We start from the raw sequence: 23,075 nt of genomic DNA, 5'->3' as shown, positions 1-23,075 counted from the left end.
AAACAAAACAAGATACCAGCTCCCCTGGTATACCTTCCCTGGAAAGCAGTCTCAGAGTCCTATGACTCGGGTCAAAGCTGTGGATGGTATGAATGAAAAGGAAGAGGTGAAATGGAGATGAATATCAGCACAGTGACTGTGCAAGAAGTCGTGATTGATTCAACCTGGTGTGGTCACAGTAGACCACTCCAGAACAGGACAGAAATAGCCAGCAAGCTACAAGTCCTGAATACGTGCAGATGGGTAAAAGGGTCAGCTGTCACTGGGGCAGGAATGAGGCAGAGAGAGGGAGCGAACGAGAGGGGCAGAGGCTCCATTATCAGACACAAACATACAGGAAATCAGACCTAACATATTTACAGTACAAGGATTGAAAGAAAATAAAAAGGCCAGCGGGTCTGAAGGAACTGGGAGCTGTTTCATGTGTTGTGACCTTCATTTTCTGTGAGTACACAATCTTATCCACATGATATATGGCTTGTATATATGGCTCTTGAAAACGTATGTTTAGTCCTTCAAACCGTTCAAACCCTTTAAAGCTTAATAAATGCACCTAATTATGACTGATAGTTTTGGCAGCTTTGTAAATCTTGAAATATTAGGGTGTTGAGACTTTAATATAACTACAGATTGACCTAAACGTTGCAGCCATAATGCACAAAATCTTCAACCTAAGAGATTTACTATCTGTAATGTTACAAACAATTTTAAGACATATGTGTTTACTTTTGCTCGTCTAGTCAACTGTAGCTGCAGTGTATTGCCTGTCCTTTTAACTTTCAGTATTTGTGTCAGCGGAGTCAGGTATCTGTCCCTCTCCACCACAAGTTGTACATTTATAACTCGAACACATGGCAACTGTTCAATATCAGCTTAGAAAATGTGATTAATTGTGACACATTTTGAACTATTTACACACAGTTTGGGGACATGGATGCAGACAAAGATGTCACCTGTATGTTATTAAAATGAGCCACTGTTTAAATCTCTGTCATATGTTGTTGTGACAGGCTCTTCCAAAATAGCGCTCTATTTTGACACCAGCTGCCTTTTAATAGCTAATACGAACCAGCAAACAAAGTGAGACAAAATTACGACTTTTCTTTATCCCAAATCCCATGTGAGGAATTTGATGGCACATTTATATCACAGCAAGTACTTGACACCAATGTCAACATTGATCTCAGCCAGCTCTGATTGGCCCTTATTTGAAGTACTACATAGTATAACTTGAGTCATAAATACATTTAAAACGTATAATTTGCTGTGTCTGATGTCTCCTCAGATGAAAAGAGGAGATCAATTGCAGATTTCAGAGACAGCTCCTTCATCCAAACCAAGGAGAAACTGTTTGTCTCGGTCAAAGCTATGTCCGCTCTCTATCTGTCCAAGGTGGTACCTCAGGGTTCAACACACAGCTTTTTAAAACCGGTAAATATCGCTCTTCTCATTCTGTGTTCTCTTCTTTTCAGTCTGGGATTTGTTTAGCCCTATTCTATGCATTGAGCTTAAACTAAATGTTTTAGAGCATGATGAAGAAAGTTAAATACACATGCATTCTAGCAGTACATTAAAATTCTAATTACAGGATTGCATTACATAATTTAAATGCCACCCTATCTCATTATTTATCATATAGAAAGGTGGTTATCAGAAAAAGAAAAATATTTTTGTTTTATCTGTTGTGACCTTAAACTTAAATAAAGTGCAGTTGATTATCTTTTACAGTGTCATATAACACATCATACAATGAAACAGTAAAATATATGATTGCCAATCTGTCAGCCAACATTGCTTATGTCAGCTTAACATGACCTGAAATAATTATTGTTTCCGTCCAGGCACAAGGTCAGTTATCTGAATCTGGGAAAAGAGTCAAACCAGCCAAGGTAGGGCAGAATTTCACCAAACATTTTGCATGACGGTGTGCATTGTCACAAAAGCATCTTCCACACTGTCTAATACCATATACAGTAGCTCAAGATACAAATGCTTGCTTTTCCTGAGAGTTTTCTGTTAAAGAAAAAAATATATACATTTTCTTTTCTTTTATTTATCATTGTGGTTGCTTTGGAGCTCGGCTAACCCACTGACACCTGGCATGTTGAAAGCAATCAACTGGAATGATTTGGAAGGTGAAATGTTGCTCTCATTGCTGTAAGCATGGTTGCACACTCTTCAGCATGATTATCACTGGAAAGCTCATTTCTGTTGCAAAGGACCCAATGATAAGAACATTACTTTGTTCTTCCAAGATGGCCGAAGACCAAAGAGGGAAAGATGACCTCTCTCTACCTTCTTCAGTCAGACATCAGCCAGCACCAAAAGACATCCCACAGTCTATGCCTTCCCAACTTTTGAAAGAAAAGCTATACCAACAGCGGCAGAAATGTGAGCTGAGAAGGCTCCTGAAGCACACACACCCAGAGCTGAAGATGTTAGATGAAGTTGTGGATGAAGAGCTTGCTGAGGTTTTGCGCTCAGAGACTGAGCTGACAGCTGGTGAAACTGGATACGAGGGAGAGGTCCTTTCAAGATGCTTGATATTTGAGAACTGTGCCCTGAGTAACAAAGTATCTCCTTACACCTCTAAGATGCACAAGGCAGAGGGAATGGTGGAAAGAGACGATGTCAGTAAAACATTAGCTGTGTTTAAGGAACATGAAGAGAGTCCTGGTAATGAAAGTGATAAAGGGATCATGGAGGATGAGAAAACGCTTGGGTCTAGTCCAGATCCTAATAGAGAGTGTGAGGAGGAGATGATAAGAATAGATGTTAAGGCTACTAGAAGGTTATTTGAGAGTAAATCTGTGAACACATACAAACCTAATCCAGATAGGTTTGAGGCAAAAGTTTCTCTTTCTGGCGATGAGACAGAGGCAGTCCAAAAACTAAAAAAGGAGTTTGAAATGTGTACCAAAGAGAATCTGCATAGCGAAAACAAAAGCAATGCATGTTCTACAAGTCTTGGCATGACGGATCAGGCCAATAAACAAAGCCCATGTGTTCATATCATTGGTCAAAGCACTGACTATGAGTTGTATGGTAGGGAAGAAGTTTCTAGAGGTGAAACAGTCTTTGAGGGTGAGCCTACAAGCCTTTCTGATCCAGAAGAATTTAGGAAAATAATCAGAACAAGTGCGGCACTTTTCCAAAACAACCCATTTATCCCAACAAACATAGAAAGAGAGCATTCCTTTGTGCATACATCAAAATCTCAAAGCCCAGCAGAAAACACTGGGGCAACTCAGGACTATCTGATAGCTAATGTCAAGAACAGAGCCCACTTGTTTGAATCAATGCCATTTGACAAAATTAGGCATCAGGACAAGGACGAAATTGAGACAATGGTGGTGAACATCAAGGAAACACTGAATTTTCTTTATCATGTCAATGCCATACATTCAGATGGCTCAATCATTGAGGTGAACGAGACAATGATAGCCAAAAAGGCCAAATTCACACTATCAGAGAGTGGGCCTAAAATAAAATATGACGAGGTGGCTGAAGGTGGTGCACAAAACTTCCTACTCCAGTTGCTACCACGAGCAAACCTAAAGCCTCAGATCACTTACCTAAAGGAGGGTAGTAAAGGAAGCATGGCAGCCACAGTGGTGAATGTACCCGTGCACCAGCATCACTTCACTACCAACCAAGATACAGAGTTTAAAACTGCCAATGTGGTTCAGCTTGTTGAGGATATTCTCAATCAAGATAACTCTCTGCGGAAGGGAGTGATTATCCAGGAGGATGCGGATAGATGTGCTGAAGTCATTGTTTACTCCCTCTACAATTATTTTGATGAGGTTGATGTGAAAATGTATTGTCCCCCTCAAGGTGCAGAGTATGATGAACCAGAGCCAGAAAGAGGTGATGTGAGTAAAGCAGACTATCAAGAACTAAGAAAAGGGGTTATTGAATCAACCATAAGCTGCCTTCTAGAAACTCCCAAAGATCAAACTAGCCAAGGATCCATAAGGCCTGAAATCACAATTAAAGGGAATGTAAAATTGTTTAAGAGTTGTATTGAAAAAGGAGATTTAGAGTATTTGAAAACTCTTCAGCCTGAACCAACAGTGCAAGAACAACAACTCACTCCTAACCAAAATGTGCCTGGACAAGGCCTTGAACTTCATCATGAACAGAGAGGTGATAAATTTGAGGAGAGTAATTCAGAATGGGTCCCAGTGGATGTAAAGAGACTAAAAAACATGTTCTCTGGAGATCAAAGACCAACCCAACTAAAGCAAAATGTATGTGAAAATTGTGCTCAATCTACCACCATTTCTTCTGCATTCACAGCTCAAAATGTGTCACTTGGAAAGAGCCGGTCCTCTACAGGATGCATTTATGTGCAAGTAAAGAATAGCTGTAGGAAGTGTGGTGGCAAAACACAAGAAGTACGTAATTCTATACTTGCACCACAGGGATCATACCTACATCTTGATACACAGGACGATGACAGGGTCCACCAGGCTGAATTAGTCGAGGTGGTAGATGACAATGACGAGATCTCTAAATTCCAAACTGCAATACATAGTCTCCGACAGGCCACAATAGAGGCCAAATCTTTGCATCACTCATCACAAGAAAAACAGAAAATTCTTGTTCGAAAACCTGTTGTCTCAGATACCTCAGGTGATATTAAACACTTAAGAACAGATGCAGAATTACCTCAAGAAAATGAGGACCAGAAAAGGGACACATGCACTGAGACAACATGGGATGAACTCCCATCAACCTCAAACATCACCTCAGAACATAAATCAGACTGCCAACACGAGGATACAGAGACATGCTGTGAAGACACTAATTCTGAAGCAGTACAAACTATTGAGACATGCAGCAAAATGGGTCAACAAGGCCCAGAGGTGGTCCAGAAATACTTTCAAGCTGCGATGGTGTCTGTACATAGTGCAGAAACAACCACTGCACAGCCAGAAGATGAGGAAGTTGTCTTTCACGGTAAACTTCAAGCAGCTTTGGATTCCCTGGAAAGATCCAATATCAATGTCAGTAGAGGAGATTTCAGAGCAGCTATGATATACAGAAGTGTGTCCAAACCTCACAAAGAAAGATCACAAAATGTGGATGTGATGTCTGTGCAAAAGCCGACTAAGGAGGAGGTTTGTCACGTGACTGAACCTAAATCAATTCAAGCACCACTGACACATGAGGTCTCCAAAGAACAAGTGACTGCAGCAAATGCGGCGCGCCCAAGCCAAAGTGAAACTCTAAATAAACCAGCTACAAGCGCTGTCTCAGAGAAAAGCAGAAGGTCTGTTGGTGAAAAACCAGCCATCCCACCTAAACCTGAGCATTTAAAAGTGAAACAAAGAGACATTCAATCAATCAACACAAAGAATCTTGAGGCAACCCAAACTAATACTGTGGAACCCAAAGAGACAGTTCCTCAACGAATGGAAATTACATCGATGTCACATAAGGATGAACTTAAGCAAGGCCTGTTCAAAATTAACACTGGTGCAGACTCAGGGCCTGATTCAGTGGAACATCAAATAAATAAGCTTTTTGATGAAGCTACACAGATGGCTAAGGAAACTGAAGTAAGGGATCAAGTCCGAGGTTCAGTCGTCATCTTGGAAAGTGATAACTCAGATAAGAATATCATTAAGCGACAACAGGAGATAAAAGCCACAGCAGAAGAGAAAAGCCCCCAGGATTTCCCAATCAAAGAGAATATGAATGAAACCGATGAAAGCCATGTAGATTTTCATGAAGCATGTAAGAAATTTGGAGGTAAAAAGGCATTTTCAGCAAAAAATGCTCCTGTAAAGCCAAAAAGAGTAAAAATTGCCCAGCGTGACAATAAAAACCCAAAACCCATGTCTGGAGATAATTCCTCAATTTTCACACATGTGGTTGAGGAACCAAAACTAACTCTTATTGATCCATCGTGCAATAATCCAAACACCTGTGGACAAGCTGCTGACAGCAAAGACAAGTACGAAAAAGAAATTAAACAAGAAGGCAAAGTTGAGATGAGGGGAAAGAAAGGACGAACCGAGACAGAGGATGAACGCCGACAGCGTCTGTCAGTTCACATGGATGAGATCTTAAGAGGGAACATAACGGCAGCCATGGAAATCTTTGACAACTTACGAAAGCAGGAGGAACTTCAGAGTATTCTTAGTCAAGTTGAAGAAGTTGAACAGGATACGAGCGAGGTTGATGTAAGGTCTCTGAGGGGAGTCTTTGAGAACGTCCCTGACTGGGTTGTCAGCTCAAATAAAAAGAAACTAAAAAAGACTAAAGTAGAAAGCAAAGAAGAGAGGTTGCCATTAACGAGAGACAACACTGAAAGCAAGTCCTCAATGGCACATGTTTTTGGAGATCTTGAGCGAGCCAGTGAAGAAATCATGAATCTAAAAGAACAGACTTTAGCCAGACTTATGGACATAGAGGAAGCCATAAAGAAGGCTCTTTATTCTGTCTCTACCTTGAAATCTGACTCAGATATTGCTGGTTTATCATGCCTGTTCAAAGAGTCATTAGGGACAGAGCAAGGATCCCCATCCTTTGGTAGTATTAGCAAAATTAGCATCGGGTCAAGCAGAACAAAATCACTGCAGACACTGGAAAACCCTACAATACAGGGAAACACAGCTCTGCCAGTTAGCCAAGGTACCAGAATTGAAGTAGCCCCTGCAAAACAACGAGCAAGTCCTCCATCTTCACCTGCCTTCATCTCCATCCAGTCGGCTGCTAAAAAGACGGATAAAAAAGAGGTGCCTCCACCAAAGACCACAATCTGCCAGACATGTCAGCACAGCCCAAAGACAGAGGAGAAATTCCGGACAACTAAAACGCTGACATGCAACAGTCCAGCTCAAAACAGAAAAAGGGATCCCAGAAAAGCAGGTCAAACACAATCCTCTTACAACCCAAAACGAGAGCTCAGTGTACTCGAGGTGCAGACTGACCCTGAGGGGAACACTAAAACAGTCACAGAGAATTATGAGAGGACTGATGACCTTGGGAACCGATTTTACTCTTCCAAAACTTCCACTGTTGTCACTGCTCAGCCAGATACTACGACATCCACAAGTCAGGCAGTGGTAAGTCCGGCTATGTATCAGGTCACCAAGTACCCAGAAGTTCTGCTGCCGATCAATCAGAAACCTTAAATCGTTCACAGACTGGTGCAGTTTGTTACCTATTAGCTAAGTGTTTTCATATGTTGAATATTATTTGTTATGTTAAAATGGACTACGGAGAGGAAGTGGAACTACAATTCCAGGAGGGCAACCTCTGAGGCATGTGGCAAGGTCTAACAACTTTGACAGATTAACACCATAGTTCCCTCCAGGATAGTCCAAAACCTCAAGGACCTGGGATTAAACACCTCACTGTGCATGTGGATCTTCAACTTCCTGACATGCAGACCCCATGTGGTGAGGGTGGGCAGACACACCTCTTCCACCCTCATCATTGACACCGGAGCACCCCAGGGCTGTGTTTTGAGTCCCCTGCTGTACTCTCTCTACACACATGACTGTGTAGCCACTTTCAACTCCAACACCCTTATCAAGTTTGCTGACGGCACAGCTTTGGAAAAGGCCTACCTGAAAGAAGTTAAGAACATGACTCGCTGGTGTCAGGGCAATAACGTACTCATGAATGTCAGCAAGACTAAAAAGATGATAGTGGAAGAAGCAGGGAAGGAACTACGTCCCCCTTAATATCAACAGGTCCTCTGGAGAGGGTGGACAGTCTTGAATTGTAAAAACCTGACAGGATTACATTTAACTGAAATTGTATTTAATATAATTTCATGTGACAAATAAATGTATTTATTGATTGATGTGCATACCTTTATTTGCGAAAATATGAGTTGTGTTGGTTATTATTGATTGTTTTTTATTAATAAGTTATTGGTAATTATTGATTTAAGATTTTCTTATTAAGGATTTATTTGTAGCATGTATTCTTTTAAACATTTTGATTTGCATTTTAAATTAAATATGCCTTATTGGTTTTAATTTATGCGTTTGTGTTCGTTGTTGCTTTTTTGTTTTTAACAAGCTCAGTCTCATTTCTCTCATCAGTTTCAACCAGCTTGTCAAGAGATGTGTTCAGCCTGTTTGAAGCCGGTTTATCCGATGGAAAAAATTGCTGCTGACAAATACATTTTTCACAAAACTTGCTTTTGTTGTAAACAGTGCAAGACAAAATTAAGGTGAGATACTGACTTATTTTACAGAAAAATCAACTGCAACATTGATCAATGATTTTCAATGCAACTCTGCTATTGATTTTCTATCCTGGTAGGACATGACAGATCTCCATGCTCATTTTGTATAACACAAGAAAAATAACACGGTGTATGTAAAACAATAGACAGTTACATTAATATAGACAACTATAACTAAAAATAAACCATTCAAATTTTGGTTCACATCAAACAAATTGAGAAAGAACGATGTCATTTCCAACTACCATCTTTGTTTAGATTGAGGAAAATAGTTGCAGCTTGGGAAACTGGTTAAAATCTTTTTTAGCGTCTAATAGGTCAAACATATAGTAAATGTATAAGTAGTAGCCTACAGACAGCAGCTGGCACACTACTTGATTCTAGCAGTGCTTAGGGTTAGCAACTTGTCCTGTTTTTTTTCTCTCTTGTGAAAGTCTTGTAAGATAATACTTCAGTATTCAATAAATCTTACCTGTTTTAGCTTATCCAAGCAGGTTTTATGGAGAGTTCTTATGGCATTCCATCCGTATTTCAGTCAAACATTCAAACACTTTTCTGAGAAAGCTCTTAGAAGCAGTACTTTGGAAGCACATTACATACTTTAACTTATTGCTAGCATCTTTAAGACAGCCTTTCTAGGTTTGCTATCTTCTAGCAGTTGTTTCCACATAGTTATTTCCTCCATGGAAGAAAAACATTTTATGAGACGCTATGTAAATGGATGGGAGAAACCTGTTAGCCTAGCAACACTAAGGTTACAAGCAACCCACAATGCAACACTCTTAAAATAATAGGTTAACTTTGGTACAGTAGCTCTGTCCTGGCCTGGTCCTGGCTGCATTCATTCAGAGAGCAGCTACTGTTATAAAATATAATAACCCAACATAGTTGAAAGGAACTTCATCTTACATTTAGGCGAATACAATAAACTTAATGTTCAACAAACATATAAAAAATCTTTCATTAATTGGTTGATTGATTTATTGATTAAATGGTTAAGTGATTGTATGTAACAGAAGCCCTGCTTCTTACAGACCAACACATATTTAGATTTTTCTTTGGAGCACCGGTTCCCAAACTGAACTGGGGTGCCACATGACCGGGAGAAAACTAAGTTGAATAGATTTTTGACAGCAGAAACAGTTTGACTTGTCAAAGTACTAACATTGTTAATTGCTGCATTGCATTGCAGTACTGTAATTGCTGAGTCGTCATTAATGTTATTAGTTTCACCTGTGCTTTTTCTGCTATGATAAGTAAAAATCATGAGAGAAAATAAGTTTGGGAACCACTGGCTAAGAGGTATATAGATATGACAACTTCTGAAGAACTATTTACAAAATGCAAAATAAAATACAACTTATTTTTGAAAAGAATTAACAAATTGTGCTTATTTGTAGCATGTACAATTATGCACCTTTGTACGGGGAATTCTACTGCATATTTCACTACCAACAACTGTTCAGAAGAAAAGGGAATTACGATGAGGGCTTCGGACATGCTCAACACAAGAACCGATGGCTTCTAAGAAACACTGCTGACATGGTCTCCAATGAGTCCGAGGCATAAATATTCAGTGTGAGTACCAGCAGCCAATGCTTATCTCTATAATTTATTCCTTTTTGTCATCTTCATGATCATTCATTATTGTGGCTTTCCTCCATTGAAACTGTGTTCCGTTTGTGTCCTCAGCTGATTTGATGGTGACAACATGGAAAATCTTCATTAAACATGTCTTTCGCACCATGCAATGGCCAACTGTTGTCCAAATCCTATACAGTGTGTTCATATACTGATTGGTAATGAATAATAGTGTGATGACATGCTGTAACACACGCCCTAATTGCAACAAAGGCTTAATTATACAGTCAGTTTTCATCAAATTACCTTTTGCTTGTTTTGTTCACAATTACTGCAACACTTAAAAATTTGTGCAATCCTTTCTTGTGGACACAAAGTACATTGAATGAAATGTTTATAAATTTGATTTTAACTGGGATAACAGAGAATACTCAAAAACAGCATTTTGCAAATATCCTGGGTATCAGTGTAGTAGTTGAGCAGAAAAATCCGACCAAAGACATGTTTTCTTTTAACCCAAAATAAATATAGTTCAATAATGACCAAATGCAAAGGCAAAATGCATTAGGATGGTTATGTCTGTACAGATGATAATAAAGAGGCTCTTACACTTACTGTTTAGTTCTGCTGAAGTGTTCACATCAGAGATGTCATGTTCTTGTCAATGTGCCAAATTGATATTGTGGTCTGCAACATGTCTAACTGATACTGAAGACAACATTACTATGGTGAGTGAATTTCACAGGCATGTACAAAGAAAGGCTAGCATCATCATGTAATTTGATTTACCATTTATAATTAAAAAAATGGGCATTTTGTAGTAATATTTTATTATTTTATTGGTTAAAATTGTTAATTATCTTGTGCATCTGCATTATGTACAAATATGTCCCAAGCTAGAGTTTGGGGAGGGCTTTTTTTATCAGGATGCCAGAATCATGAATGAATACAAATAATTATTAAAAAATAATAATAATTATTATTATTATTATTATTATTATAATAACTTATTATAACTAAATTCATTCCTAAGATGTACGGTATGGCTGGACCAAAGGTTGCCATCAATCCATTGTTTAACCAGTGTAAGATAATAATATAAATTTGACTGTACAATGGAGTTTAAATAGTAATAGTAATTAAAATACATGAATTTGAATTAATATGCCTTTAAACATGACAAATTGTGGGTGTGAATGTATTTATTACAATAATCCAATTATAAAATACAATGCAATAAAAACTAATGTCAACAAATTGTGTTGGGGTTTTTAATGTTTTAATGTGGACTTAGTTCCCTGTAGGCTCCTTCTCTGGTTTTCTGAAATGAAAAGAAGGAGGAGTGTATAGAATTACAGAACTTACATAATACAGTACCTTAAAATCATTAAACACGTTGCATTCTAGAGTGTCACCCAATCCAAAACTTCTTACTGATACTATAGAGTGCCTTTTTTTCTTTGTATCACTAAACTCATATTGCATTTCAGTATTTATCCATTTGTTCATTATGATTAGACTACATGCTGCTACTGAGATAATACTGTTCACAAATTTTATACGTGTTTTTTTTGTACCACTCAGTGGTTTTTCCTCTTTATATGAATTTAGTGAAACAAAGAAAAAAAAGGCACACATATGTATTGCAGAAAATGTGTGTGTTTGTTCCTTCTCATAATAAAGCCCAGTATGTAGGCTATGCAACTAAGAGCATATTCAATATAATTCACCCAGCCATTTATTCTATATTGTGGGTTAAAAATGTGTTCATTATTCACCTGAGTTAAGTGTGGTCCTGAAGTTCAACATTAAGGGTCTCAGGCAGTAGCAAACAGAAACCCCCAGCAGCAACGGGGATGATGCCGTATATCAGCATGGGGATGGTGTAATGGTAGACGCCCAGAAGCCTTATCAGCGGAGCGAGGATGCCCGCCACACGAGCGCACATGGAGTTTAGACCTACACCATTTTGCCTATAGATAATGGACTTATCAGCATGTAATAATAGCAAATGAAACAATAGCTCCATTCTAATCCAATCCATCAGATCTTTTAATAGGTTAAAAAAAGAGTCCAGAATAGTAGTAGATAGCAAGGGGCTACAAAGTTGGGCGGGCGAGTCCGAGGATGAATACTGGACGGAATAGACATTACCATATCAACAAAGAAGGTATTTGTTACAATCATATGTGGAGAAACATGGTAACGCAGAGAGCTGCAGTGAAACAATGTTAAACAGAGCATCAAACTAAATCTTAGGATTTCTTTTTGAAGAAAAAATGAAGTTGGCAAAGTAAGCAGGGCTTCCCTCATTAAAAGAATTACGAAGTTATCTAGATTTTTTTGTCATCATCATGAACAGCAGCATAATGAGTGATATTACCTTAAAATGGTGGGATATAATTCTGCAGTGTAGATGTAGGCTGTGCTCAAAGAGGCAGTAGCAGCAAATTTTCCCACTAGAGCTGTGGTAATTACCACCGCAGAAAGATCTGGTGGGTAAATAATAAGTTAAGAAAACATACTTTGTACCTGTCTGATAAACATAGAAAAATTGCCACCTTTATAACAAATGTTTTCACATAATAAAAACATGTTGAAGGTTTTGAAAATACCATTCGGGATAGCAAGAACCATGAGGCAAGCAGCACCCCCAAAGAACAGGAAGCCTGCTTGAACTATTCTTCTTCCAAAGTGTTGAACAAGAGCCAAAGCGCTCAGGTTTGCAGGAATTTCGACAATTCCAAAGATGAATTGTGTGAGGTAGATATTCAGACCAAAACTGCCAACATTGAAGCTCAGTCCAAAATACAGAAGACTTGTTGCAAACCTAGTAGCAGTTGGAGAGATTATTGTGACAAATGGGCACTATTAACAATGTAGCTATGAAAAAAATATTGATTAACAGTATTAAAGCAACACAAAAGAACAATTCCTCTTCAGTCCCCCTACAGGTTGGAAGGGGAATTGTCCATTACAGCTGTTATTCGAACTATAGATCCGCTACCAGATCTGGCAAACTTGCATAGTGCGGTTATAGCCGATAGAGGGCTGCAAAGTGAATGCAGAAGTGCCGTTCACCCTGTTATGAGTTGATGAACCACTGAAACGATTTTGGAAACATTATTTTAAATTACAAAAGAATCTTTGGTGTTGCTTTAATGTATCTGCATAATAATTCACTAAGTGAGAAAGACAGTGGCATGAACAATTATCTTAATAAAAGTGGACACACCAGTTATAGCCCATTATGAGAGTACGTTTTCTCAAATACGAGATCCGAAAGATGTCCAACATGTTTCTTCGTTCTGGTGTGCTCTCCATCTCTAGCTAAACAAGTAAAAATAAAATGTACTCTTATCACAGAGAGGTTTATTTACTGTATTGTTTTGGTATTTAGGTCAAAAGTGTGTTTGATGCAGATCACCTTGTCCAGCAGATCTTCTGGGACCTTCTTCCCGTTCACCCTTGCAGCCCTGCGGAGCTCCTTTTGTGCCTCCTCCTTCCTGCCTTGGGTCATCAGCCAGCGGGCTGATTCTGGGAGAAACCTATTGGAACACAAGTTCTAAATCAAAAACTATGATTTAGATGTTACAATTGTAACTTCTCTGGCAATGCGTTTGACGAAAATGCCTATTTAAACTTCTAAAGGTATTGTGGTTTGAGAGGCTGCTGACCAGTAAAGGATGCCTATTACAAGGAGAAGAGGGCAACAGAGAACTAGCTGCAGGATCCTCCAGTTTGGGATTAAATAGGCAATGCCAGACAACATCATCAGTCCAACAGGGAGGAATAATATGATAACCATTGTACAAAGAGCAGCCTTGGAACGGCCAGTCCACTCCACCCCTTTAAGACAGATGAGAATTGGACATATTGAGTTATTTTATTTCAGTGGTTACAACAAGGTTTAGTTTGTAACCGTGGACATACACAACATTATTTTAGTGGAATTGAAGGCACTGACAGAAAAGATGGTGGATAGTCAATTTCAAGTCTTTTAGAATGACTTCATATGCTGATGAGCCACAGGTTTAGCATTCATAGGATGTTGTTTATTTGACACTTATTTGACCTGATGGACCTAAGCTGATGTCAGGCTACCTTCCCTCCTGACGAGCACCTTATATCAAGCTCGCCACTACTCGCATCTTCGTGGTCAAACCAGCCGACGCTCAAGTTGGAGACAGCAGAGTAGAGCGAAGTCCCGGTGGGCAGAGTAGACGTACAGTATCTCACAAAAGTGAGTACACCCCTCACATTTTAGTAAATATTTCATTATATCTTTTAATGGGACAACACTGAAGAAATGACACTTTGCTGAAATGTAAAGTATTAAGTTTACAGCTTGTATAACAGTGTAAATGTGCTGTCCCCTCAAAATAACTCAGCATACAGTCATTAATATCTAAACCGCTGGCAACAAAAGTCAGTATACCCCTATGTTAAATTCCCATAGAGGCAGGCAGATTTTTATTTTTAAAGGCCAGTTATTTCACGGATCCAGGATACTATGCATCCTGATAAAGTTCCCTTGGCCTTTGGAATTAAAATAGCCCCACATCATCCTTCACCCTTCACCATACCTAGAGATTGGCATGGTTTTATGTCAGTTAGCCTAACAGCTAGTTTGATTTGCATTGAAAGATGATTTTATGGAATCTACCCCATGCCAATCTCTAGGTATGGTGAAGGGTATGTGATGATGTGGGGCTATTTTAATTCCAAAGGCCAAGGGAACTTTATCAGGATGCATAGTATCCTGGATCCATCAAATAACTGGCCTTTAAAAATAAAAATCTGCCTGCCTCTATGGGAATTTAACATTGGGGTGTACTGACTTTTGTTGCCAGCGGTTTAGACATTAATGGCTGTATGTTGAGTTATTTTGAGGGGAAAGCACATTTACACTGTTATACAAGCTGTAAATGTAATACTTTACATTGTAGCAAAGTGTCATTTCTTCAGTGTTGTCCCATTAAAAGATATAATGAAATATTTACTAAAATGTGAGGGGTGTACTCACTTTTGTGAGATACTGTAGTAACGTCGCTCAGAAAACAATGTCTGGATCTTATTTTAATTAGGCTAATACATGGGCTAGGTCTCAGGTCGTTAAATTGCACCCTCGGCTCCTCCACTTGCCTCCATTCCTCGCATCTTAGTCCCTCCCACCAAGGAAGCACAGGAGAGACGCAAGGAAATCATGGAAGGAGCCAAGGAGCGAGGAGCTATCAAATAAGGAAAATGAGATCCAACCATGAAGATGCGACAGGACCTTCTTCCTGTATTTACTTTCTTGCTCCTGCCACCCCAGACACATGTGACCAATAGGGGGGGAGTAAACATTCTTGATTGATTTGTAGTGATGCATTTCGCTTTGCTTGGATCTTTCTCCGTGTGAAACCAGAACCAAGGGGGAAACGCTCCAAGTTTACAAACTCATCAACTGATTCGGACCAGGGCTACAGGTGTAAAAATGTGTGTCTTTAGTCAAAGATGAACAGTGTACTTACCCACCACAGATGTGTTCATTATTATGGTACCTCCTGAAGTCCCACAGACAAATTTTAAGACCATGTAAACATAGATGTTTGGTGAGAAAGCAGAACCCACTCCAAACAGTAGTAGGAGAAAGAGGGAGAGTAGGACTGCAAAGCGTCGGCCAAACCTACAAACAGAGGAGAAAGAGCTTTTGTTTTGTTTTAAAGGACACAAAGGGAGTCTACATATTGTACTGTCATTCACTGGATACCTGGCGTAGAAAGGGGTACATTTTGGGGTAAAAGTCCCCTTAACGGTTGGTTACGCAGAAGTAACTGTTTTTGCATCTAGCTGTCTTGGTGGCAAGATGCTACCTTTGTTGGCATGATTATTGGTTGATCCCTCTGTATGTTTCTCCTTGCCCATATATCTTTTTTTGCCGAGACCTGCAACAACTTCCTTTCTTTTTCTTGATTTTTATTTAGACTCTGAGGAAACCTTTCTTTCAGTTGGTGATACCCCACAAGTCTTGTACTTAAAGGAACACGCCGACTTATTGGGAGTTTAGCTTATTCACCGTAACCCCCAGAGTAAGACAAGTCGATACATACCCTTCTCATCTCCGTGCATGCTGTAACGCTGTCTGACGGTTCCAGCATTAGCTTAGCCCAGCACAGATCCTGCAGGTAACTGGTTCCAACTAGCCTACTGCTCCCAATTGTGACAAAAGTGACAAAATAACGCCAACATGTTCCTATTTACATGTTGTGATTTGTATAGTCACAGCGTGTACAAAAAACAACGTAACATGAGACACAGCCATCTTCTAACAGTTAACAAACCGGGAACTATATTCTCAGACAGGCTTGCTGCGAGCATATCACTCCGCCCAAGTACTATATTCTTCCGCTTGAGAATATAGTTCCCGGTTTGTTTACAGTTAGAAGACGGCTGTGTCTCATGTTACGTTGTTTTTTGTACACGCTGTGACTCTATAAATCACAACATGTAAATAGGAACATGTTGGTGTTATTTTGTCACTTATTTGGAGCAGTAGGATTGCTGGAACCATTACCTGCATGTTCTGTGCTGGCCTGATGCCGCTGGAGCCGTCAGACAGCATTACAGCACACACGGAGATGAGAAGGGTATGTATCGACTTGTCTTCCTCTGGGGGTTACGGTGAATAAGCTAAATTCCCAATAAGTCGGCGTGTTCCTTTAAGGCGAGACACTACAGGTGAATAGGGTAAAATTTTTAAATAATAGATATCACAATGAAACGTCCTCAGTTTATTACTTACACAAGTATATAAAAAATGTATTACATGTTTTTGAAATGTGTATGTTTAATTATGCAAATTCGGCATTATCTCATTAAATATTCACGATTTTGCATATATTTTCGGTAGATAGATCTGAACATATGATAAAGCCAGGTGCAAAATTATTTTTTCATTTTGTTTACAGACAAGATGAAAACAAAATTACAGAGGGATTTCAGGATATCTGCTTTCATTACCTAGGAAATCCAAATATATCGATTTTTGGCATTATGTTTTGATTAAAATGTTACATAAATCAGGCCAGGAATGATGTATTAACAAATCCCTCTGTAAATATCTTCAGAATACTGTTAAGTGTATAACTGGAAAGTTTGGTGTACATAGGTGCTACATAGGCTGAGATGTTTATACTGGAGAATGACAAAAAACTAATTTTGAGAAAACGGCATTTAAAGATTTAAATAGGGAATTTAATAGATTTCTATTGGAAAACATTGCTCAAAAACAGAATAAATGCTCAGGCCCTTAGTAATAATAATATCGAATATTTCAAGCTCATGAAAATTGATTATTTAATAACATGGCAGGAATATAAAGCCTACAACTGCAGTAACTCATTGAATTAACATTGGCGTGTCATGCACAAAGTTGCCGACAAAACCCACGCTTGACAGTTGTATGGACACAGAACAAGACCAACAGTAGATGTCACAGCTTTCTAAAGTCTAATTGTCCACTCCAGCGTCAGTCTGATTACCTCCGCTGCCTGACCACTCCTGTTTTCTGAACGACAGTTTAAACATCGACATACTATGTGAAAGCATTTCATCATCTGCTGTCATAGTTTGTAATCCCCTGCGTCTTCTTTTAATGACAACTGTTTACGTCTTCTCTGAGATGATTTTCGACCGTTTTCGACGCACTTCTTTCGACATTTTGAGTTACCGCGGAAATGTGACCTTTCTGAACGAATCACGTTGTCAGAAATTGGCATCAGCCAATGAAATTGCGCATTTAGAGTTAAATCCCCCCTTTTACTTTCACGATTGGTTGCTGATGAATAGGAAATGACCATATTTGGATCCGAGAGCATTGTAGAGGAGAGAGAGAGCTTTCCATCCAGGTATAATGTGATGACAGGGTGCAGACAGTCAGCGATCGCGGAGCAGCGTGATGATTTAGAATGCCAACTTTTGTTGAATTTAGGAGAAATCTACAGACTCAAACAGACATAGTGTAGTAAAATAAAGACCTAAATGTGTATTTTTGACTTTTTTTCACCACAAGTCTGAAAGAATACATGTTATTGAAGACAAATAGCCCAAAATCTCAACGTTGACCAGTGAAAAAAAAACTATGTTTTTGCCTGCCGTGTCTCGCCACAAATAGGCCTAGTGATTATCATGATAACGTCACTGTGACACCAAAATCCCCTCAAGTCTTACAAAGAATGCGAACTATTCTTCTATGTAGTCTACATTAGACAGGAGGTGGGTCTGCATGTGTTATTGGCCCTTACCTGTCAGAAATTGCCCCAAACACCAACACTCCAACCAGAAAACCTGCCATGTAGATGGACTGTGATGCCTCAATCAAACCACTCTTGTCACAAACCAGATTAAACTGAAAAGAGAAAAAGGATTATAAAAGGAGAAGAAAGGAAAGGAATAAATTAAAGAAAGAGATCAGGACTATTGCATGGAATTACAGTCTCAATACACAGAACAAGGGACTGTGTGAGCAACAATTTGGACCCTAAGGGCCTTGAGTCTAGTAGGGACCCTGAGGTGTTTGTCTTGATTACCTCTGACACAATGCTGGAAGCACCTATGGGTGTCCCATAGTCCCATCCATCTGTGCATTCAGTTGTAGTGTTAATCCGATACGCTTCAATGGTTTCCAAATCCAAATCCACAGGTGTGAACATTTTACAGCTTTCATACCTCCCATCCTTGTTCACCGGGAGGGTGAGATTTCTTTGCCTCTCATCTGTCAAGTTTGGCCCACGCTCCAAGATCCAGTCAGTGTTACAGTGATGTGGAAATCTGATTCCTACAAACACCTGACCAATAATGTCAAAAGCAGCAAATATGCTGGGAATGCATAATACAACCAATAACCGTTTCTGAAACAAACCAAACTCCCCAATCTCCTTTAGGACCTGCCTGAAGTTGCTCATAATGATATGTGGCTACATTTGCAGAGGTTCGTTCAAAGGGCGGTGTGGGAGAAAACAACGATAAAATCCACCTTGGTAGTTAATATTTAACCAAGCATAATTATATGTGTACCAGCACTTTATCTTTTAAACAGGTCCAGTTGACTAAGGCTATGTATGAACCTCACGTTTGTGTGGGGCTTAACTCTGTGTCTTCTTCATGGATCATTTGTTGTTGAGGATACGGACTTCTTCTATCTTGTTACACATTACAAATACTTGCTCATGAAATGTATCTAAATAGAATACAAAATACTGATATGAGAAAATCTATTTATTGAAATACAAGTAATTTGTAAATACAAAAATACATTCTATACAAATTGATAGTATCACATAGGCATTTAGTAGCCTCAATATGGGTCTGACCTTAACTGAAAAGATCATACTGTGATTTGAAGTGGCCAATCACGATATGTTGGAGGTGGGAGACTGTAAATTCAGGGGTGCATTGGTGGTTTCCTTTTAGTCAAAGCGACCAACTAAGTGAGCAGCCAATTTAAATGCAACTGGGGGAACTGAACAGTTAGGCCACAGTGATGCACTAGTTCTTTCAGATGACACTAATAGACTTGGCATTTAGCAGATCTCCAACCTTGTGCAAAAGACACAAAACAGTGCCATTACAGCAGCGTATGATACAGTACAAAATAGTAGAAGAGAAAGAGAAGCACCACCTTCCTTTCCCCCTAATACGAACAACAACCTAAAAAAAAGTATTCTCCTCTGTGTACCCCCTAACACTGCAGTATAGGGATAGACTGATTATCGAGCCCTGGCCGATTATCGATTATCCGTTTTTTGGCAGTTTGCAGATAATCTGTATGTGTTTTATTTGCCTACCCCCCCCTACTCTGGGTGAGACTTGGTTGCGCCCAAACCTCACAGCATGGTGGGCTTCATGAGTTTATTCAGTAAGCAGAGAAGTGTAAAAGACCGGTCCACAGTCTGCGCTTCTTTTCCTAGAACTCGTATTTCTTTCAGAGGACTTTGTGCAATAAATCCATATTCTTAGATCTAATATTGAGAGTCTTTTGTCCATATCTTATTCATTTTAGGTCCTTTTATTGTCATTAGCTGTGATGCTAAAGCAGTTTTAGCTTTCCCATGATGCTTTTGAAAGTTTTTGAACAATCAGATGAGTTGCTTTCAGGGCCTGCGAAATAAAGTCAGAAAACTACACATTTGAACGACCCACAATGCTGCAATGTATTGATTTTTGCTTTTTGATAGATACACATTTTGAATTGAGACATTTGAATATAGTGCTCACTGCTTATATGCCTACATGTATGTAGTTGGACAAGTTAGTAAATTACATTTGAGAAATCCCCTTGTTTATGTCTGATATTTTTGCCAGGAGGACAGCACAAGTAAAGGGGGCTTTTAGGTATAGTGCCCAGGGGCACCACATTGTCTTAATGCGGGCCTGCATGGGGACGACAGAAATTATGCACTATAGCTTTAAAGCATTTGAACAAAGTTTTGTGTTGGAGTTTGTTCTTTATTTTGACTTAAAGATTTTCATTTTCACTGTAAATGCATATTTGTTTCAAATATCGGTTATCGATTTCATTAACTACTAATAATCTGTATTGGTATCGGCCTTGAAAAACCAGTATCAGTTGATCCCTACTGTAGTCCAGGGGAACACAAATGAAATACATGTCACATGATTCACTTGCATTTAGCCAAAGACTAGGCTAGTTGCTGTACAGTTCTTTTCTACAGTTTGAACCTGGGGATAAAATGTCTTATTTCTCAATAAAATGGCATATTAAATAATGTATACTACTATTTTAAATACACAGATATAAGCTATTAAAGTACTTTGTTACAAATTACATTATTATTATTTATTTATTTCTGTCCAGTAAAATGCTAATTACAAAATAATCAATTAAATATGTATTTTAAATACATTTAATGGAAATACTGCCCATATCTAAGCTATAGGCTCAGTCTTTTAATTTTTTGCATACTTTCAGTGAAGAGTTAACATATCTATATAATGTATTTAGTCATTACATACATACTAAAAACCTTTTTGTCAAAGGGGTCATTCAAACAAGTCAGTCAGAAACAGATAAGCTAGAGACGGAGTTGTCCAGCTCACTCGCAAGCTACAACTGATAAACCCAGGACTAATATAATAGGCATTAATAAAAGAACAGACTTTTTAAGTTCTAGCAGAGAACAAACTGGATTCCGACTAAATCCAGAAGGGGAATCAGATACAGAATACTGCTCACATTGTGCTACTTAATCCATTAAAAAGGCCATGCTGTCAGAATACTTAAATAGTCATCATAGTAGGAAACATTTGTTTTCAGTCCAATGAAATTAAAGTGCATATAGCACTTAAAAAAAATGTTTTTATTGGCAATAAAAAGTAATGAGCAGTATTAATGATAAGAGTGACTTTGCATCTTCAAACAAAAGGGGCAAGACAAAAGCAACATTAATCCACTGCTCTTGTTGTTATTTATTTATTTACATAAGGAGCAGAACTCCATTAAAGGAATAGATAATGTTGCCATTGCCTATTTATACAACCAGCAAACATGGAGCAACATTAGTATTAATTTGGAAGTGTGTCAATGGATACATAATAAAAATGTAAATCCAATCCACCAACTCTCAAGAATAATATCTTTTTGCTGCTGAACGCTTCACTATGTTCACCAGTCGCTAACTTGTCAAGGACTCTAGTTGTGAAAACTTTCAGCTCAAAATGAACAAAAGTGACTTGATATATCAAAATGTCAGCTTATTCACATTTTCCATAACTCCAAATACATTTGAAAAACAATACGTCCATATGAATTACATTTTTGTGCTCTTTCCTGATGTGTCTTCATGAGTAAAGGAGTGCACCTCAGTCCCATTCACAGGTTTTCTATAATTAAAAAGAAAAAGATTATTGATTGATATATGGAATTGCTTTGAGTTTCTTGTGAACAAAATAAGCACTCCATTATGAAAGGGTTCATCAACTCACTTGAGCTCAGCGTGGTCCTGGAGTTCAACATTGAGGGTTTCAGGCAGTAATAAACACAAACACGCAGCAACAATGGGCACGGTGCCATATATCAGCATGGGGATGGTGTAATGGTAGACGCCCAGGAGCCTGATCAGCGGAGCGAGGATGCCCGCCATACGAGCACACACGGAATTTAGACCTACACCATTCTGCCTACAAGTATACAGTAGATAATGGATTTATCAGCGATCACATAGCATGTAACAATAGCAAACATGGCATTTTCTGCCAATTCTAAGTATAATAACAGATTTTATGTTTTACCTGTGGGACATACCTTACCTTAGAGTGGTAGGGTATAGTTCTGCAGTATAAACATAGATTATGGAGAAACTGGCAGTGGCGGCAAATTTCCCCAGTACGGCTAGGACTGTTGCCACCACAGGTAGGTCTGACGGACAAATAGCAAGGATTAGCAAGGATTAGAGGGCAATACTGTTTTCTGAAATGTTTTTTTTTTTTTTTACTTGATTTGCCATAGTTCAGGGGCGGAGCCGGGGGGAGAGATGTTGACTTTGAATATTAATACTAATTCTTTTAGGTTTTTAAAATACCTTCAACTTTGTCACTTTCCCTCATTCTCTCTGACTGGGCAAATTTATGGAGCAAAGGTTCTATTACTGTGAAAGTATCGCCATAGGTCTGCCCTAATATTGTCATGGGGGGTCAATAAAGCTGTTTATGGGATATTTCCTACCCTACCTGTTATGTAAAAGAGTAAAATCAGACATGTTTGCCTCTTTTTAGTTGGCAGGAGTGAAGTTAGTCATCCTCAACATTGGTTCTGATTTCAGAATAATGAAGACAGTTGGAGAACAATTACAATTACAGATGTATGCTCTACAGGATGATTTTGAGGCATTCTATTATCTTAATTGGTTGAAAAATCAATGCTGTAAATGGAGAAAAAAAATCTCCCCGGAAGGAGGACACTACTGGACCCCCATAGGTTTGGGATGAGCCGTGAATGTTTACATCTTGCTCAGACCCTGCTCAAGAATCAGGTTAATTATACAGTATGTTCAGGAGGGATTGTAACTTCTATCAACAAATTACCTTTAGGAATAGCAAGTAGACCAAGACAAGCTGCCCCTCCAAAAAACAGGACCCCTGCTTCACATATTTTCCTTCCAAAGTGCTGGATGAAAGCCAAACTGCCCAGACGTGCAGGAAATTCTACTAGGCCAAAGATGAACTGTGTGAGGTAGATATTCAGGCCAAAATTGGCAACATTCAGGCTCAGTCCATA

The 23,075-nt window shown here is 38.9% G+C and overlaps 3 protein-coding genes across 7 annotated transcripts in view; 1 reads left to right on the top strand and 2 right to left on the bottom strand.

Moving 5' to 3' along the window:
- Window positions 1–249: 249 nt before the first annotated feature.
- LOC114549374 (xin actin-binding repeat-containing protein 1) lies at window positions 250–10,731 on the top strand. 3 transcript variants are annotated; one of them, XR_003691543.1, is made up of 6 exons: window positions 250–444; window positions 1,286–1,431; window positions 1,842–1,889; window positions 8,070–8,200; window positions 9,616–9,793; window positions 9,908–10,731. XR_003691543.1 is itself a non-coding variant. In XM_028569642.1 (4 exons), exons 2-4 carry the CDS (start codon window positions 1,369–1,371, stop codon window positions 7,146–7,148), a joined length of 5,040 nt encoding a protein of 1,679 aa, XP_028425443.1. In that variant the 5' UTR covers window positions 250–444; window positions 1,286–1,368; the 3' UTR covers window positions 7,149–9,591. The 3 variants fall into 3 exon arrangements, 2 of the variants coding, with proteins under 2 accessions (XP_028425443.1, XP_028425444.1); XM_028569642.1 differs by lacking the exons at window positions 9,616–9,793; window positions 9,908–10,731 and having other exon boundaries at window positions 2,220–9,591; XM_028569643.1 differs by lacking the exons at window positions 8,070–8,200; window positions 9,616–9,793; window positions 9,908–10,731 and adding an exon at window positions 2,256–7,823.
- A 279-nt stretch (window positions 10,732–11,010) lies between these two features.
- On the bottom strand, window positions 11,011–18,744 carry slc22a13b (solute carrier family 22 member 13b). The gene is made up of 10 exons (XM_028569810.1): window positions 18,370–18,744; window positions 18,085–18,188; window positions 15,313–15,467; window positions 13,474–13,645; window positions 13,224–13,344; window positions 13,032–13,126; window positions 12,412–12,626; window positions 12,180–12,288; window positions 11,575–11,769; window positions 11,011–11,117 (listed from the first exon to the last, which is right to left on the bottom strand). Exons 1-9 carry the CDS (start codon window positions 18,742–18,744, stop codon window positions 11,580–11,582), a joined length of 1,536 nt encoding a protein of 511 aa, XP_028425611.1. The 3' UTR covers window positions 11,011–11,117; window positions 11,575–11,579.
- A 2,290-nt stretch (window positions 18,745–21,034) lies between these two features.
- Window positions 21,035–23,075, bottom strand: part of LOC114548839 (solute carrier family 22 member 13) — a 7,243-nt gene continuing 5,202 nt past the window's right edge. For 2 of the 3 annotated variants that reach the window (XM_028568817.1, XM_028568818.1), the window contains 4 exons: window positions 22,883–23,075; window positions 22,109–22,217; window positions 21,785–21,979; window positions 21,035–21,682 (listed from right to left, as the gene is read on the bottom strand). The exon at window positions 22,883–23,075 is cut by the window's right edge and continues 22 nt beyond it. In XM_028568817.1, the coding sequence (XP_028424618.1) occupies window positions 21,610–21,682; window positions 21,785–21,979; window positions 22,109–22,217; window positions 22,883–23,075 (570 nt within the window). In that variant the 3' untranslated portion in view covers window positions 21,035–21,609. Of the gene's footprint in view, window positions 21,683–21,784; window positions 21,980–22,090; window positions 22,218–22,882 lie in introns of those variants that run through there. The other variant, XM_028568819.1, reaches the window with a different exon arrangement.

The sequence above is a fragment of the Perca flavescens genome, chromosome 22 (genome assembly GCF_004354835.1).
Source record: "Perca flavescens isolate YP-PL-M2 chromosome 22, PFLA_1.0, whole genome shotgun sequence".
Lineage (NCBI taxonomy): Eukaryota > Metazoa > Chordata > Actinopteri > Perciformes > Percidae > Perca > Perca flavescens.
This window is presented reverse-complemented; position numbering and strand designations above follow the sequence as displayed.